Source organism: Trematomus bernacchii, unplaced genomic scaffold (genome assembly GCF_902827165.1).
Source record: "Trematomus bernacchii unplaced genomic scaffold, fTreBer1.1, whole genome shotgun sequence".
NCBI lineage: Eukaryota > Metazoa > Chordata > Actinopteri > Perciformes > Nototheniidae > Trematomus > Trematomus bernacchii.
In genome coordinates this window covers 973,854-993,565 of record NW_022987683.1, presented here as the reverse complement: position 1 = coordinate 993,565, position 19,712 = coordinate 973,854, and the positions used below count along the sequence as shown (strand labels likewise).

The 19,712-nt window shown below is 42.3% G+C and overlaps 1 protein-coding gene across 1 annotated transcript in view; it reads right to left on the bottom strand.

The window, feature by feature from the left end:
- Positions 1–7,798: 7,798 nt before the first annotated feature.
- Positions 7,799–19,712, bottom strand: part of fgf11a (fibroblast growth factor 11a) — an 81,312-nt gene continuing 69,398 nt past the window's right edge. Inside the window, exons 4-5 of the mRNA XM_034136389.1 lie at positions 10,281–10,479; positions 7,799–8,554 (exon numbers count right to left, since the gene is read on the bottom strand). Coding sequence (XP_033992280.1) covers positions 8,412–8,554; positions 10,281–10,479 — 342 coding nt within the window. The 3' untranslated portion in view covers positions 7,799–8,411. The remainder of the gene's footprint in view (positions 8,555–10,280; positions 10,480–19,712) is intronic.

Here is a 19,712-nt window from a genome sequence, read left to right as displayed (position 1 = left end):
TCACCCACTCCTATTATGCCTACCGTATAGTTAAACAAAAATATTTCACTGCCACACTCTGCTGTATTTCCTGAAGGCCTATGCAGTAACACATCTCTACCAGCCTATATCCCTTTAGTTCATGCCACTGTGCTTTTTCACTCACATTCACAGGCCTTCCACACCACCGTAATGTACGATCCACTATCACTGCCATTTGGCCTCCTGCCAATTTAATTACCATAGAAGCTAACTATTAACAGCTAGCAGCTAGTGTCAAGTCACACATCAAATTTGTGGTCATGAGGGAGTGTATATGAAGACACTGTTGGCAGTGAGTCAAAGTCAGGGAACTCTCTCAGGGCAACCATAATAGATCACTGTTTAATTTGGAAGTAAATAGATAGTTTAATAAGATAGATTGCTTACCCATGATTGTTATTTTCACGGGTTATAACAAATGACATGTAACGGAATGATATTAATCGGATCACCTCAAAAAAGTTGATGTCACTGTAAGAACAATTTAATTAGTTTGATGTTGGAGATGCTTTTAACAATTAATTCCAGCACAGTGTCAACTTTTCTCACTTTGATTATATTGAAAATCCATCAGTGTAATCACTTCCTTTGTGCTTATTTACCTAATTACCTCGCAGAGATAAACTTTGTCCTATCTGAGATTTCAAATTAAAAGTCTGCCAATTGATCTTTGTGTTCAGTTTACAATTAAAAGTAACACAAGAATACTTAATGGGCAAAAAGGTTTGGGGAGACCTTAATAAAGCAATCTTGCACGGTTGAACATCTTATTCCAAAACCATCAATCTGGTGCTATTAATCCCTTTCAACAACAGGTCAGCCACTTTTGTTGGGAGAAAGGGTAATCCAATTATTCTCCAAGCTTGATGTCTGGGTTTGGCTCTTTTTGAGTAGGCCAGTCAACTAATTCCACTCCAAACTGGGAACACAATTTCTTATTCGAGCAGCTTTCTGCCATGTTATAACAGGAAATGGACATACTGGAACTGTTCCACAACGTTGGAAGCACACCATTGTCTAAAATACAAATGTAGTATTATGACTTTGCGTGTTTGGAAGTTGTTTTTCTTTTCAGCTTACCGATTGTGTTCGGTGGATTTGGTTCAGTTAGTTTAAGCTGGTCCAAAAGCCAGGTTTTAATGGCATTTGACATCCAGTGTTAGTCTTGACTTATTATATTTTCTCTTAAAATCAGTGTTATGTTTTCTTTCGGTCCAGACTAATTATGCACCTTTCGAGAATTTGGATATCCTTGATCCAAACCAACTGTTCTCCAGATGCATACGCGTCCAAAGGAACCCAGCCCAAACCATAACATATCATATAAACATATTAGTCAACTCACCTAAATTAGAAATGTGGGTCAAATGTCTTGACATCAAAGAAAGAAAACTCCCAGTAGACCAGCGATACAATCATACAAATATATTAGTTTGTTTTATTCAATTATATCCAATAATACGTATCCCCTTGACTTTGTGTAAGTTATCATAGAAATAAATACATATTGCAAATGCAGAGACAAGAGTTCAGGATAATAGAGTGTTGGAGGATGGGGGGCTTAAGGGGTTAAAGAGTAAATATTTGGGTAAAGACTGTTTCTTCGAAGGTGTCCAGTAAATGATTGGCGCATGCATGCTTGTAGTCCCGCCTGCCTGTGATCCTCTACCTCAACCCAGGAGTTTCAAACTACAAGTCCCACAACTCTCTGTATTCCTTTTCAGCTGTTTTCTCGCAGTGATCCATGGGTTCAGATGGCGTATAGTAGTTGTGTTATTCCACCTTGCCAGCAACAGGGGGAGTTACTGCACCCCAACCATGTTTGCATGGATATATTTATATATAGATATCTTTTTTTGCCCCATTTGTATACAAAAATAGTGTCATTTTGGCTTTGGAAGACTGAAGCACTCTTTTTGCATTTGGAAGACAAGAAGGAAAGCAAGATTATGGTGATTTCCTTAACATCGTTTCTGGAAGACTTTGTCACAATTACTTGGATCGTCCATGCAGTACAAAGAAAAGAAAAGATCCCTCAAGGATCGATCGAAGAATCGCACACACACGTAGCAGGTGTGTTTGTGTGTGTCTGAGGGGAAGACAGACGGTGAATGAGCAGTCCACATGCTGCCGGTGAGCAAATTCAAATCCCGTTAAGGTATCAAAGATCGGTCAGACAGGTGAGTGCTAGAGGGGTGTGGAGGACTTGGCGTACTTAAGTTTTCTCTCTTTGAGCTCTATTGTCCAACATCCAGAGAAAAGACACGTTTAAACACACTAAAACAAACTAACACACATGGACAGACCAACATGATTCATATCAATACTCAGAATTCCTCATTTCTTTATAGGTCACAGTACTTCCAATGATATACACATCTTTTTTTAACAAAACACTTTGGGGTAAATAAAGACATTTAAGCCTTGTGTACAATCACAACTTAAACACTGTCGGTGCATCAGCTTGGGAGAGGTGGAGTCCCTCCATGTTGTTAAAGGTCACCCCAATTTGCCACATTTTGGCTTGGTGCAGGGTGTATGTGTGCAGTGCAGATGTGCGCTGGGAAAAACACAGCCTGATTTTGATACCTAAAGTTAATGTGGGGACAATATCATACAGGATGTGACATGATGTGCTCTGGATTTCAGTATAAAAGCACTTTTTATGAAGAGGGAGCAAGAGAGAAAAATGTGTCCGAGGACGGCGTCACTCTTTTTATCACGTGAGCCTCTCTCTTCCTCCCTCTCTTTTTTGTGTTTTCTGCTGCATTGCAGATGTGGTGAAGGGACTCCACCTCGTAGTAATGCACGCGCACGCACACACACACACACACACACACACACACACACACACACACACACACACACACACACACACACACACACACACACACACACACACACACACACACACACACACACACACACACACACACACACACACACACACACACACACACAGCAACCCAGATCACAAAAGGGGTTAGAAAAATAAAAGCTCTAATAAAACACGCAGTTGGTTTCTATATCAATATTCATCTTTTTTTTGTTCACACTCCTTCCCAGATAATGTGGCTGCACCTTGTTAATGGAGTTTATTGCTTTCTGCCCAAGGACTCACACTCATTGATTTGGCCTCTGATTTACCCTCTACCCCCCCCCTCCAATTCTCTTTATTCCCTCACACATATTGGACATACAGAGATATTTAATCACGTTTACAAAACGATTACACACAAAGACCAGAGCTGATGAGTGAGATCGGGAACACACGCACACGCACACACACGCACACGCACACGCACACACACACACGCCTCCAGGTTAAAGGGAAGTTGTGTTTGCAAAAAGGATCAGAGAGGAAGTGAATCTTCAGAAGGAGACTGTGAGGGCACAAGTTAGCTGAAGTAAGTGTGACACACACCTCCCTCTCTCTGAGTCTTTCACAACCCCGCATGACCCTCGCTTCATTTGCTCTGCAAGCAGGGAGAGACCTGACCCTGTAAAAATGGAGTCCCCAGAGAGGTATGTGCGCGGGTATGTGTGTGTGAGGGTTTGACGTGTGAAGCATGCAGCTGAATCCGATATATTTCTTTAACCCCCTCATATATCCACAGACACACACCTCTCCCACTAATTTTTCATAGAAAAAGAAACAGCGAGCCCAAAGGCCAATATTTAACATTTACAGCTGAAACCAAAGACATTTATCAGTGAGTTAAAGGCTGTATATTCAGCAACAGAGGGGGTTCACTAATCAAACATGTGCACAGTTAGACGGCCTGCCGAGATAAATGGCAATCTTTGCATCCTGTTATCCACAGGGGTGTTTGAAGTGAAGCCTGAAGGCTGGTGAACAGAGAAGCTGATTTCAGGCTTCACAAGGGACTAACAGACAGAGAAATTAGTGTGCAAAACACACACACACTCGCACACAGGGAATACATTACTTTTTTATCTACCTTTTTGCAAAGTTGCAAAGTGAAATCACTGCAAAACGGAGTGGGATTTTCATACCTCCTCTTTTACAATCTTTACCCCCATCTACAGACCCAAATATATCAATAATACTCCGATATCAACATCTAATTAATCTGATTAATCTAATTAAAAACGATAGTATCTGTTAGAGCCTCTGCATAAATTATAGTAATTACATTACAGATAATAAAAATAAAGAGATTATAGGTCAGATTGATTAAAATAAAAATGTAAAAAGAGCTAATCTAGCTGCATATTCTAGAGGGAATAGATCCTCATGACTGATGCAACTATAAGTGGCCAATGTATCATTTGTATTGGATTGGATTTAATCACCATGTCTACACACATCATGAAATATTCCAGCAGATATAAATAAAACTGTCTGAGGCAGGAAATGAGATGAGTGTAGACCACCTGTGCATCTGTGTAGGCATATGCATCAACTTAAACATAAATACTGCATTGAAGTTTTAAGGGGCTCTCAATCAGTATAGTAATGCACCTCCATAAGGTGAGAGGGCTCACCAGAGGCCAATTTAAAAAGAAGGATGAAAGTTAAAAGAGCAGAGGCTGAGATATCCTGTCTTTTTGTATCATTTTATTTGTCTAGCTGCAGCCTACATTTCCCATGATGCAACTTATCTTTTATCAGAACCTTTGTGCCTCGTAAATGCTCACTTATTTTAAACCCCATAGGCCTACCTCCAGTCAAATGCCGGCTTGTGTGCATGATTGCTTATCATACTTTATCTGGCAAATATTCTTATTTATTTCCTCAGTCATTATGAGCTTGCACTAACATATTAGCCCTTAACTCTCCTTTAGAGCTATTTTCTTTTTGATACAAAGTCTGAAAACAGCAAACATGACATATACATAAGAAAATATTGCAACATAGATTTCCCAGCCCTTAACATAGAAGTTGTAACAGAAGTCATGGCTTTGCAGAATTCCTCCTACCCTCTCATCTAAGTGTATTCCTCTATGAAGTCCCACTACTGTAAGTCTTTTTTCCAATCTAGTTGGCAGGAGTTTCATTTAATTAAACATTTGTGTAATTACTTTGTGAATAGTACTCGTGCTCTGGATTTAGCGATCCATAGGGGGAGACTGGTCGGACACACTAGCCTGAGGGTCCATTTAACAGTTTAATTAAGGTCTTCAGTGAGTGAGTGAGTGAGGTTTTAAAAGTAGTTTGTGTTGAATAAATAAAATAAAAAAATAGTAATAGCTTTGTTCCCAACAAGTCCTTCCTATAGATTGTTTGTGGAATCAGTTCTTTCTCCGTTAGTCTTCCCTCTTGAACCTTTTATTGTCCTTCAGTAAACTCTCTATGTTTCCTTTTACCTGGAGAAACAAAGGTAACGTTTGCCCAGATTATTTAGCTCAGCAGCTCACCTCCATCTTGCACGGGTTATCAGCTATCATTATTTACAACAGCAGGTTAAGTTGTTTGAGTGTTGTGCATGAAATAAGATGTGTGAGTCCAGAGAACGCCGTCCACTTAATAACCTCTTTTTCTTCTACTCATCACTTTTCCTCTCCTTTGTTGGACCCACTCTCTGAGGCTTGATCGTGAATCTATTCCGGCCTCCTGAAAACAGAGGACTCCCTCTTTTCCTTAAATACATAAACATTAGGCAGAAACAATTACCCTGCCAGGCATATTGCACCAACACATTTGTTATGAACAATTATTGCTTTTCGTGTTGAATGGAGAGAACAAATGGAAAGACTCAAGACAATGTCTCCTGAGCGAGCATAGTATTTTCAAATGGTTTGTTTCTTTACCAGGAAACTACATTTTCCTGTCCTCTACAGCCATCAATTTTAATATTTGTATATGACTTTGGTTTCCTAATTCCCCCTAACAAAACAGTCATAGTAATCATAATTTATTAATTCAATCGTATGACTTGAAATGTCTAGTGATGAAGGCTTGAATTCCATTGCATCATAACATTTCAAAAACAGATTAAAAAAAACTGAGCGACCAAGTGATTAATGTTTAGCATTGTGTTGTTACTTGTCAGCAAGGAGGTTTTAGATTGACTAATTCATGTGTAAATAAGGGCTTAAAGGACCACTGGTGATTTAGTAGTGCACTCCCCATAAAGCAAAGTGTTGGCCTTGTCATATGTTTTATTTTTTATTTTGCTTCCCAACATGGAAAACTGTGTTGCATAAAGCTTTGGGCTTGATTTGGGTTTAGTTTTTATCTAATTTCTAATGTGATATTTTTAAACGGCAACTTCTGCAAATGTAAAAAGTTGAATAATACATTTTGGACCTGCTGAAGGAACTTTGTCAAATCTGATAAATTGCCTAAAGTGATTGGACACAAGGAGGTGTCAGAAATTGGGGTTGAAAACTACAGTTTTTTTAAAGTGAAAAAAAAATCTTGAGTCAATAAGAAGAGATCTTACTTGACCTTCTTCCCAAGCTCCTTGGCCTATAGTCGCTCGAGGTTACATTAGCCGCTACTAGCATAACAGACCAGAATGTCCAACCAAAAATGTGGTGGTGGATTCTCATTGCTTGCAGTTCGATTAATATAAGCCCAAGCATGAACAGAGCCACACATAATACTGAGCCTTAAGGACAAGCCAGTGGGCATGTTGAGGAATTTTCTATCGAGGACAGCAAAGACGCAAATAGAAATGTCTACCTGTTGACTTGGTATTCCAGACGTTGTTTGGAGGTTATTTGAGAAAATGGCTTTAGATTACTCAATCTAGTATTTTCTCAGAATTGACAAAGCTCCCATACAGCCCCAGAAGACACTAAACAAATGTTTTCATAGGCTTAAAAAGGCTCTCCGTGACTTCAACATGTAAAATAGGTGGGGTGCCCCTTTAAAATACGTGAACACACAACATTTTATTTTTTTTATCATAATGTTGTGTCACAATTTGGATGCAAGAATTGAAAAAAAAAGAATTGTTGTATTATTATTTGGGAAGAATACCAAATTGAGTGATAGAGGATCCCAAGATACTATTCGGGCCTTAAGGGTTATGTGCAATGCATGGCCAGCCACAACGAGAAAAGCTATCACAGTGCAATCACAAGCTACACAGTCAGGCTCCATCACTACCTGCTGATATCCTCATCATGCCCCCCCCCACCCCCCACCTGCACACACACCCCCCACCAAGTCAGCATGTGTGCATGTGTGTGTCAATGCATGTTGTGGTGTTAAGAGTGTTAAAACGTGAGATTATTTTCTGATGGTGTGTGTGTGTGTGTGTGTGTGTGTGTGTGTGTGTGTGTGTGTGTGTGTGTGTGTGTGTGTGTGTGTGTGTGTGTGTGTGTGTGTGTGTGTGTGTGTGTGTGTGTGTGTGTGTGTGTGTGTGTGTGTGTGTGTGTGTGTGTGTGTGTGTGTGTGTGTGTGTGTGTGTGTGTGTGTGTGTGTGTGTGTGTGTGTGTGTGTGTGTGTGTGTGTGTGTGTGTGTGTGTGTGTGTGTGTGTGTGTGTGTGTGGTTATGCAGTGTGTCGAGGGAGCTCTTGGCCCCTCGTTTAAGGGTCGAAAAGATTCTGATCAGCCCCAGACTCCATTAACAGAGCCAGGGAGGATGGGAGGGGTTTTCTTGTGCGGCCGAGTGGAACATTGAGTCCATGTCACAAACTAATCAAATCGCGCTAAAGGTGAAAGGTAGATGAAAGGAACACACACACACACACACACACACACACACACACACACACACACACACACACACACACACACACACACACACACACACACACACAGCCACACACACACACAGCCACACAAACAGAATGAGGTTGACAAGTATCCAGGCCATCTCACAAAGTCGCTGACACACACGGAAGAAGTGGACTGAGCAGATGGCTGCGGAACAAAAAGTCTGCAAGGGTCTCTGTGACAGACTTTGCATTAGCATGGCTCTGCGTCAAGCTAACCTTAGCATGGAACCCTGTGGGGAAATGAAAACCCGTTTGTAAAGTATGTTTGAGGGACCGTTTTGACTGTTGCACCCGTTGTGGTAGAACCAGGAAGACTTTGTTCAAATATTTGGTTGACTGGAAGCATGTCGCTGATGATGGCGGTGTGGGATTTTCCTTCCAGCAAGTTAAACACGCAGTGGTGACATGCTATACGATGATGTTCACCCCTTCGTGGAGTTATTGCTTTTATATCCCAGGCTTTGATAATAAGAAGGTGGAGGGCTGGTGTGGGTGGGTGGGGGGTCTGTGAAGGTAAAAGGGGCTCCCCATTTGCCACTTTTGTCTCCAACTTTACACCAGTGCATTGTGGTACGTAGAGTTCATGTAGGGTCAGTGTTGCACATTGGGAGTAGCCCTAACAACCCTGTTCAGGTGTCCGCTGGTGCCAAGTGCCCCGTGTCCTCCACCCCTCCTCCCACCCGTGTCTTTAAGCGCTAGGAGGTGGAGGTTTTGGTTTTGGATTTAGGGTCCTTCTTGCCGTTCTGGAGCACTGGCGAGTCACTGGAGGTCTTCTGCGTTTTCCTGGGCGGACTCTGCTCCACAACGTCGTGTAGAGAGGGCTCCCGGTACATGGCCACTGTGGAGGGAGAGGGTTGAATTAGTTAAAACTGAGAAGAGACAGGTGAAAGTATAAATGAAAGACTTCACTTTGTGTTTTGGTGCATAATATTTTTGTAGGTGGACCCGGAAATCAGCATCTCAAGAGCTCCCTCAACAAAAAGCAATGTAATTTTTCCATTTGACTTCGGAATAAACAAACGTTTATGATACTTGCATGTTTTCTTCGGCAGGATAATCTCCACATATTACAGCACTTTATGATTTTGTGGCACAAATGGAGTTGCCAGAAGTAAAAAGCTATTGTTAGGCTATAAATGCACCACATCCTGGTCAAATGACACCACTGCTAAGATAAAGGCGGCTAATTGTTGGCGTTGTAGATTTAAGTAGTCACTTGTTTGCATCCGCCATTTCACAACACATAGCTTCAGGCATTCAAGGTAGGGGTAACTGATAACTATTTTACATCTGTTCAACATAGCCTTCCAACAATAACTCACTCTCCCCCCCCCCACTGCAATGTTACACTTCCATATCTGCCCCCTATTTTATTTTTATGTTTTATGTCTTGTCCTTATATGTTTCTTTGTAAAGCGACCTTGAGGTTATGAAAGGCGCTATATAAATTCAAGTTATTATTATTATTATTATTATTATTTTATGTCTTGGAACAAAATGTAAAAAAACACGACAAACCTTAATTCAGGTATCTAACATCAAACCCGTTCTAAAAAAAAATACTTTGATACAAGGAAACCGGAAGTCGTCAAATGCTATTTCATCTTCAGGTTTTAGGACTCATTCCTGCACTACTCTATTTATTGTACATAGTTGTTTGACACTTTTAACATGACCTTATATATAAAAGGTCATGCTTCATATAGATACAGAAGGAGTGGGGGGGGAAATAGTAAAGGGGAGAGAACCTAAAACTAAATGAATTTCCAAACTTTTATTTTGAAATATCAATTTAATATATTTAAATGAGCAATCGATCAAATAACTTTGCATAAAGTGGCAGTCATTCTTTGGTACTTGATGTGACTTGTCTTTTCACAATTATTTTAGCTAAATGTAACAATTCCCCTGAGTATATTAGATGGTAATTCAGATCACCTATTGCACAGGTTGTCAATCAAGAATTGAGAGCAGCTTGGTGCATTTCCCTTGTGGTGGAAATTCCACACATAACAAATATTCAAGCTTAAACCAAAGTTGTGTTATTTAATAAAGAGTTATAGCATTTAACAGAATCAATATTATCTCCAGTTGGAAAGGCCAGAGGTCCTGCGCTAGTAGATAGCACCAGGATCTGACCCTGTTACAACAGAAAAACAAGCACTTTATACAGGAAAAAGACAACAGAGGGGAGCTCAGCTAGGGAATTTACATTACAGGCCATTGAGATGTTGGCCAGACGGGCGAAACATGCAGATAATTCACCCAGAAACTCTGCTCTTTAGGCCCTTTAGAGACTTTGCTGCTGATTGAACTTTTCTGATTAAGGCTGATTTTGAGCATTCTGAAACATAGCTGGGGTGAAAAAACGACTTTTCACTACCTCGAAGTGGAAGGTTTTTAGAAACCCCCTACATTGGCATCCCCTTACTTTTCAAAAATGTTTTATTTTCAGTCAGCCTTGCTTCTCCAAATTTGCCAAAATTCATTTTGTTTGACCAGTCCATCTCTGGTGGCAACATAAGAGCATTAAGAATATTGTAAGTTATATGAATCTGTTGTACCTTCAATGAGTTTAGGCAGGAAGTGCGCAGCCCCCTTTGTCTTCTTGACACGGTTCCCTTTCATGACCTGTCCATCTCGGTTGATGCCGATGTACCACGCCCGTCCTGACTGGGTCTGTCTGTACAGGATGGATGAGTAGGTGACGTAGTAGTTCTCAAACACACTCTCCTTAAACTTACACTCCGGCGTGAACTTTTCCTGAAAGACACACACAGAAAACAAAAGCTTCAGGTCAGAGAAAAAAATAAAACATCTGGCATTTTTTATCGCTTCTATTATTTATATATTTACTCTGCAATTCCACTGAACTCAGCTGGGAATGAGGGGAAATGGGCCCCACATTTCATCGTGACAGGATTACAGGAGCGTCTGTGGTTGCATCAACAACACACACACACCTATTTGCCACATGACCAGAGCGGTGTGTGAGCCGGGATGCCATAACTCAGCCGATTCGGTTTACCTGTAACAAACAATCACGGGATCCTTCACCCCCCTCTGTAGTAAACTGTCGGCCTTCAGCGCACACACACACACACACGAAGCTCTGCATTAGGCGATACGTCAACACCGGGACATCCCCCACCCTCATCCCTCTATCTCACTCTCGTTACAGCCCTCACATATTCCCCCTCTATCTCATATTCTGCACTTCATTCCCCCATCCTTTCATCATTTGGTAACCTTGTTGAAGGAACAAACCAATTTGCAGGATTGATTTGGAGCCTTGATGTGACGGGTGAGCAGAAAAGGCCTGAATAAGGACTTTGCTCTCTCTCTCTCTCACTCATTCATCCCTCACTCTTCCTCTCTCTCTGTACTCGTCGGCCACTGCAGGGCCCTAACGTCTGCCTATATCCATTGTACCGCACATAAACAAGCTAATTACATTGACTGTATCGCCCATTTCATAATTACACATCCATTCACTTAGGCGGCCATTCCTTTCCTCAGCCACCCATTAACTGAGGTCTAATAGCACAGAGCCAAATCCAAAGGTCTGGAGCCTCTTGGAAGGTGTAATCAGATCGCTGTTATTAACCGTGTTTGCACTGCAGTGTGTTGCATCTCATCTTCTTTTGGTAACACCTGATCACCAGCACACACACAACCAAAAACAGGCTCAAGTTCATTATTTGACTATGAGTTATAGGGAATTTTCCAGGTATGGTCTAAATGAGGCCTGTATCATTACCAATCCATGACCAAGCTACTGCAAAAGAGGTATTTTCGATGATCCATAATCATCCTGGGAGACCCAACAGAGGAAATATAGAGGCTGGATTTTCCAACCCCAGGCAAACGCTGACTTTGTGATTAAAGATAAAACTTTAGGAGGCCATTTATGATGTTTCCTCTGAGAATAGTCCATTAGATCGTGACATTTTGGGTCCATTTACAGCCTACGTGCTGTAGATACCTAAGGAGCCCACATATAACTGAAGCAGAATGTTGAGATACTTTACTTAAAAATGTTTGTTTGATGCTTGTTACAGTATACTTTTTTTCGTAAATATTGGAGGACAAAATTAACCACATTTTCCAGCTCACATTAAAATGACCACTTGTAGTGTTTTTGCAATGTCACTTTACATGAACCTACATAATGATAGTTATCTGTTAGCGATACAATTCATTCTAATCTATATCCTCTTTAGAGTCTATACTGTCTGTTATTGTAGAGGTATAAGTGTCAGCAATAAGTAATGTTCCCTTTTTTACAAGTGTCTATCCAATGCTGTTGCCCTCTAAAAAGATGGCTGACAATTTCCTTCTACTGTATGCATCACTTTTCATACTTCTTTATTTCTCCATTGTAAAACATGACCTCCAGTCAGTAAACATCATAGGCTGAGCAGTAAAAATGGGCAAGAATCTGTTCTGTTTTCAGTGAATCATACATTTTAGATTTCCCCTTGAAAAATAAACCTTTACTATTACTACTCAGTGTTATGCTTAGCATGGCACTACGCCGGCAGAGTCCCCCTGCAGAGAAACACAAAGACTTCCTGGCTCACACGCTTGATTGCATGAGAAAACTTTTTTGTCAAAAGAATGATCCAACTATTTCATTTTTATTTCAATACATGAAACACTTTTTTCTCTTTGTGAAGTTTCCATCAGTCCACTTTTGTCCCAGCCAGACTCCCACCACTTGTACTTAGTCACACACACTCGGGGTGCCATCAGCGATGATGCTTTATAGGATAACACACTATTAAACAGTCATTTACAGAGACACATTATTCACCCAGCAGAGACACAGGGGACATATGCACATCTGTCTGCAGAGTGTTTACTCTGACTGCACTTCAGGCTGATTTTACATTGTGATTTACTCTCTAAAACAAAGTGAGAAAAAAAGCTTCCTTACACACTGGAATGAAGATAATTCAGAATGACCGACAACTGTTCTCGTCTCACACCCTCCAGGAGTGGGGGAATGACACGCAGCGGTGGAAAGGCGTAGAGCATGTAAATAGGATAGAATAGAGCCCAATGTACCGGACAGAGGCTCTAGACTCCCTTCCTCGCACCAACGTTGGAATCCAAACCACTCCGTCCTGTAACAGGTTGTGGTGGATCCCACTTTTGCTGCCTGGATAGTCTGTCTAACATTGTCAGACAGTCCACCCCTTCTCAGCCTGTCCCTCTCAGGAGCCAAGCCTGGAGAGGTTGGCCCAGATTGGGTAACGCCCCTATTGCACCTGCTTCCTGAGACAGCCCCCCCCCAGAACTGAGGGACGGTCCACGGCTGGCCCACCATCATTTGTGTCACTTCTGCGTACCACGGCGCGGAGCAGCGACCTGGGGCTACCAGAATGACCGACAACTGTTCGGGTCTCACCCTCTCCAGGAGTGGGGGAATGAGACGCAGCGGTGGAAAGGCGTAGAGCAGCTTTCTTGGCCATGGCTCGTGTGCAAACGTCTCCACCCCCAAGGGTGGATTGTCCTGCCGAGCCAGGGAGAACCCCCATTCGTCTGGCAGGGGCCCGTCTCTTGATATGAGGCCGGCCCCCCTGTTCTCCAGTCCCGGAATGTGGAGGGCCTTATGGCGCGTTTCCACTACAGCCCGCAGCCCGGTTTAAGAGGGCTGTGACGTCAGCGGCCCGTCTTTGGTTGCGTTTCCACTTGGCCTAGTACCGGCCGGCGGGTCCTAATTCACAGTTTTTCTGGCCTCATAAAATCGTGGGTCCAGGGCCAGAGACAACGAGGCTGAGTCGGGCTGAGTATGCTAAACTAGAGAGAGCGTCGCTGGCAAGGGGGCAACAACTACAACAAGATGGACATATTTGACCGTGATTTAATTGTAATACACGTTTCAAAATGATGCCGAAGTAACAACATACTGATACCGGTTAGTAAAAACCATGAATTAATGCTTTGTCAAGTCTGCAGACAGACGGCAGGGGAAAAACCTTTTAAAATGCTTGTTTTCTAAATGGAGATTGGCTAAGCTAACGCAGTATATGCTCTGACCGTCCACACTCACAACAACGGCCTATACAGACATAAATAAAGCAGCGACTGTATTCACCATGACACAGGCAGTCTGTGGTTTGTACTTGTTTAACTTTTGTCTAGTTTCTGAATATATATGAGGAGCTGTGAGCTCTGAGTGCTAACAGCTAACGGCTGTGTTGTTTTTCTGGGGTCCTCTGAAGATCACGTCACGGCTCCGCCTACACTGCGTTACTATAGATACTGCCCCAGTTCCTAAACTGTAATGGAAATGCGCCATAAAGTGAGCCAGTCCTAACGAGGCCCAGCCATACCGAGCGGGGCCGAGCGAGGCCGTGTAGTGGAAACGCGCCATTAGAGATAAAAACATTCTCTGAGGCCCACAACCACAGGTTCTCCGCTGCGCTCAACAAGGCGTCGGAGCTGACTCCGCCCTGCCTGTTGATGTACGCCACTGTGGTGCAGTTATCGCTCCTCACCAGCACATGTTTTCCCTGTAGTAAGATTTTTAAGTGCTGTAGGACCAGTACTACTGCCTGTAGCCCGAGAAGGTTGATGTGCCGGGTCTCTGTCAGAGGCCAGCAACCACCTATAGCTGTCTCTAGGCAGGTCCCTCCCCATCCTGTCACGGACGTTCTTTTTTTCTGTGAACACCGTGGCATAGGAGGTCAGCTGCCCCAGTGGAGTCCCCTTCAGCAAATGCTTTGGGGACCCCCAGTATCGGAGGTTGCCCTCCACTGATGGGGGATGATCACCAGACATCGTTTGTGTCTCTTGGGATCTAAACGAAGGCTGGCAAACCACCTCTGTAGGCGAGGCATGTGCAGTAGCCCCAGCGGTACCACGTGGTGAGCAGCCGCCATGAGACCCAAGGTCTGCATGATGGTCAGGACTGTCACCGTTGCCCCCCGTCACAGTCTGAAAACTGCCTGAAGCAGGGACGTCTGTCTGTTCTCTGACAGAGTGGCACGTAGTAGCCTGCCCTCTTTCTCGATGGGGGCGTACACCTCTCCCACGATGGGGACGTACACCTCGGTCTTGATGGGGGCGTACACTGAACGTGCGTGGGGACAGGGAGTAGCCAAACGGTAGTCTATTGTACTCACAGGCTATCCCCTGGAAGGCAAAATGCAAACACTTCCTGTGTTTTGGAGCAATTTCGACATGAAAGTAAGCGTCCTTCAGGTCGATGGTTGTGAACCAATCGCCCGGCTGCACCAGTTCCAGTAACTGTTTAACATGTGGGACTTTTTTGCAGGAGGTGTAGCTGCCTTATATACTGTGAGGCCTGCGCGCGCATTCAGGTAGGCTCGCCCTGATTGGCCGGCTACGATTATGCAAATTCAGTGTGTGAACGCTCGCGTATCATTGATGAAGAGTAGTACCCAGGGGTTAAATTGGGCCGGGGCTGTCCGGGGCTCAGCCCCGGCACCTAGGACGATGCTCTGACGTCATCACCCTTGCACATTTGTACAAAAAACTATATATATGTTAAAACTTTTTTCGTTCTTAATATAGACTATATTTAAGGTTCGATATGTGTTGACTTTACTTTAAAATAGCAGATCTCTGTGACCGAATATAGTTTTTCGGCTTAGTGAACGTGTGTCTCTGCTTCCGATCAGGAGCTGCAGCACCAGCCGCCGGACCGTGCAGAGAGTCTGCAGCGGTTCCGCCAAACCCCCCGACCCGTCCTGTAACACGGAGCCGTTTCTTAAACCATGCAAAATGTATGTGTGTGCATAAAGCTGAGTTATGATCGGTCATAATATCACAGAATTTGGTGATGATTAAATAGTTTACAGTGAGATTTACTCACATACTTTTGGCCATACTCGCGCAGCCTACAAATCAACTGAGATTTCCACACAAAGATTCTTTAGCAAGTGTGCAGAGCATTGTTGATTTAAAAAAGCAATTTGAAGGTTGGATATTTGTAAACCTTTTTTTGTGTATATATTAATAATTTAAGATGTAAATTAATTCTAGTTTATATGTAGTACTTTCTATATATTTTTTTTGTGTCCTTTGGTGGCATCAATGTGTGCATTTGATACAGATAATGGAGCAGTTGCTTTAGGGCCTCTTATACAGTATAGCCCTTAAGGTCAAATAATGAGATCCTCGAGAACCCCCCTCGCACCTCCACACAGAGCCCCCCCACATATCAAATCCCAATTTAACCCCTGGTAGTACCCATAGAGTCCAGTAGAGGGAGGAGCCTGTGTGAGATAGAACTTGTAATCATCTCAAAGACAAATAAGTGCTGCAGTTCCTCTTGTGTTCAGCAGGGGATGCTCCAAACACATACTGTCACACTTCCTGCTTCTGTTGATGCTCCAAAATTAACTTGTGTCTACTTGCCACTCCATAATGCTCAGCTCGTCCCAAAGGGCCTCTTTTAGCTCGCTGGAAACCACTCGAGGGGCAGGTACACACGAGGATTCCTCTCTGTGCTGCTATTTATGCACCAAAGGTCTTTTTATATTTCTAGCAGGATTCGCTGAAATGAGCCATCATGGTGCTTAACACGATTTAGGAAGAAGAGACATGGATATAAAAAAAATTATGGAAGTTGATATCATAGCTTTGCAAAGTTCCAGGGCCTAAAAATCTGTTGAAATTCACACTGATTACACAACATGTATGGACAGAAGAGTATATTAAAAATAAAGAAAGAAAGACAAAACCCACTTATTAATCAGATCAATTCAGTAAAAAGTATCCATGACCACACGCTGAAATACTCTGTTACACACACATTAGAGGAGACAACTGCATTGTGTGTGTGTGTGTGTGTGTGTGTGTGTGTGTGTGTGTGTGTGTGTGTGTGTGTGTGTGTGTGTGTGTGTGTGTGTGTGTGTGTGTGTGTGTGTGTGTGTGTGTGTGTGTGTGTGTGTGTGTGTGTGTGTGTGTGTGTGTGTGTGTGTGTGTGTGTGTGTGTGTGTGTGTGTGTGTGTGTGTGTGTGTGTGTTTGTGTGTGTGTGTGTGTGTCCACTCATGCGTGTCTGCTGTTGTGACAGCGAGACATGACGGATCCCTCTTACATCAGCGGGAGGCCACCCGGCGCCAGATGACATGCATACGTACACACACACAGACACTAAGACACACACACACACGACATCAACAGTGACGGATGGTCCGGTCGCCTCCCTCATCACTCAACCCCGCAGAACAAAAGAGAGGGAGCAGGAAAAGAGGGGGCGAGATGAAACTATTACACGTGAGGACGGAGAAAGTGTAGTGGGATTATTCCCCAGTAATGACACACCATCTCATTTCCATCCGTTGGCACTTAAAGACATTATTCCGCAGGTTGCCATTAACTATTGAGCCTCTCGTGCGCTTAACTGGGGAATTGATTCAATGTAAGACCTCTGTGAAAAGTCAATAGGCATTAGTCCAGAAGAAAAACCCGGATTAGTCTTTGATCGGACCCACAATGCGGCGACATAACCGAGCGTGAAGAACTTGAAACGATTACAAGCGGCGATCGGGCAACCGCAGGTTAATCTGGGGGCTTTAAGTCGCAGACGCTTATCGACCGCATCCCAGAGGACGAATGTATTTCACGGCGATGATAAAGCAGGCGTATGAGTTTGCTCACATGTGGGAAATACACGAGATGTGCCATATTTTTACAGCCTTCAGTAAATTATGTTTGTGTGAACAGCTGATCAATACCGGCCTATTCCTGTCACAGCTGTTACAGCACCGAATGATCACTGGGAGAATGGATGGCCTCGTTCAAGTCCAATGGGCTTTTGTTGGCTAGTGTCAATGTTTATGATGGATCAGATTGATATATATATATCAGCCGATAAGCGTGGGACAATGTGAGTATTATGAAGTCAAGTCACAATGTAGGATGTAGGAGTTCATTGTCAAGACCAACAAGTTGAGTCAAGTTCAAGTAAGCTAATCTTTGTGATTCAAATCCAACGTCAAATTATTATGCATCCTTCATCAAATGTAATGCCAATTTAGTTTCCAATTACAGAAAATATGATTTTAAGATGTTGGGTTAGGGATACAACTGAAAATAAGTATGGGTGGACCAGTTACAAAAATAAAGTAGGCCATCAAAATGTCCAAGAGCTCTTTGGATGCTGACCATGAAACCGTAAAAACCTTTTGTTACAGGTTTTAACAAATGTACAAAAACATTTAAAATATACTCCAGCATGCTCAACTTCATTGGTTTGCATGGGATTGGTTCAAAACCTGAGAAGAGAAGCTTGGGAAATATATCAACAAAATACTAAGATCAAGTATTGTAAAGTATTGTAAAAGATCAATAAAGTACCATCTTATCTTATTGGAAATTCAAACTGCAATGCACATTCTATTTTTGAATGGTATCCCTGTGTTAAATGTTAGTCATTTTTTGAAGCCAAATACATTTAAAAATGTTTACAAGCAGTTGTATGTCTTTGTTGCATGAGAATAAGGGTCATGTCATGATAAAGGTCATAAGGTCAAGTTAGATTCACAACCAATCAGTCAACATCTTCAGCCTCCCTGTCCCTCCTGTCTGTTCATCTCACTATCCAACACAAAAATTAAACTGTCAGTAAAATATCCTGAGGGGAAATTTCATGGAACCGCTTAAAACTTTATTGGATTGATCATGAATTGAAGTGTTTTCTCAATTTAAAAAGCACTTCTCAGTAGGATTTCCAACCAGAAATCATCTTTTAAGGCCCTAAAAAAACCACTTCTGTGTAAATCAATTATATGTGGAGCATCTTCTATCATAATCATACATTGACAACATCTGAAGATATCAAATAACAGAGTGTTTTGATGTTATGCTACAGCTGCGAGTGTTACTTTGTGTGTAATCTTAGTCTAATTGAGCTTTAAGCAGAATGTAAAGCAGAGGGAATACAGGATATTTGGCTGAGGATAATAGTGAAATAAAGTGGGACATTATTGTCCCTGCAGGAAGAATGATGAAATATTTACCTGCAGATGCAACTCTTGTCAGAAGGATAAGAATCAGCACTAAAAGCACACAGGGCAAGGTTAGCCTTACAAAAGCTTGTTTACCAGCCATGCTGATTACGATCTGAACAAATGAGCAGGAGAAAAAACAACTTTAATTGAGGACAAACAGCTGAGGAAGCATCACAGGAGCTGGTAGAATAATTGTCTTAAGATAGGAGTAATTATCATGTATTAATTTATGCACAACATGTAGCCCCGCTGGCATTATCTGGAGTGTTATCATCAGCACTGCTCTTTGAAATGCTTTGTAGAAACCATCACTCTGCACTTAGAGAAGAAAAACTTAAACAGTCTGTTCACTTGAGTTTGAATTTTTCTGGTTGGCTTGTACAACTTGTAAGCAGAGCTGCTGGAGGAAATGCTCTGTCTGAAAAATAAAACGATGTGTCATCCTCCCTGTAGGCGTGTGAGTCTGCTGTATCACTGTGAGACTGCCTGATGGACAAGAAGTGCAAAATATGGCAAAGAAGCTGTTTATTGTTCACCAGATAATTACTAATTTGTCTGTCTTTGGTGCCGGACAGGAAGTGTTCAGTTGTTTTTTAGAGCTTTTCTTTGCTGAAAAACTGCTGCTTGCTTCTGAAACTGATGCCGATGACAGCGAAAAATGAATCAAAACTTTAAATATGGGGGTTATAAAACAAAAACACTGTGCTGAAAACAAAGGATCTGGTGGTCATTTTTAATATAGTTCCTCACTGTAACAGACCACTTCCTCATGCACAGAGCCATTTATTCAATTGTTAGCAGGAAAATATTGATTATAACTGCTCAAAATGTTAAGAAAAGTTGGCATTTTAAACATTTAAAGCTGACTGAACTGCATCTTTTGATATTGAAGGGAACTTGAGTGAACCGAAACATTAAATATAGGTGTTATAAATACAAAATAATGAGCTTAAAAGCCCTAAATTAGGGGCTGCAGAGTTGGGAGGCAAATGTCAATGGGTAACCCA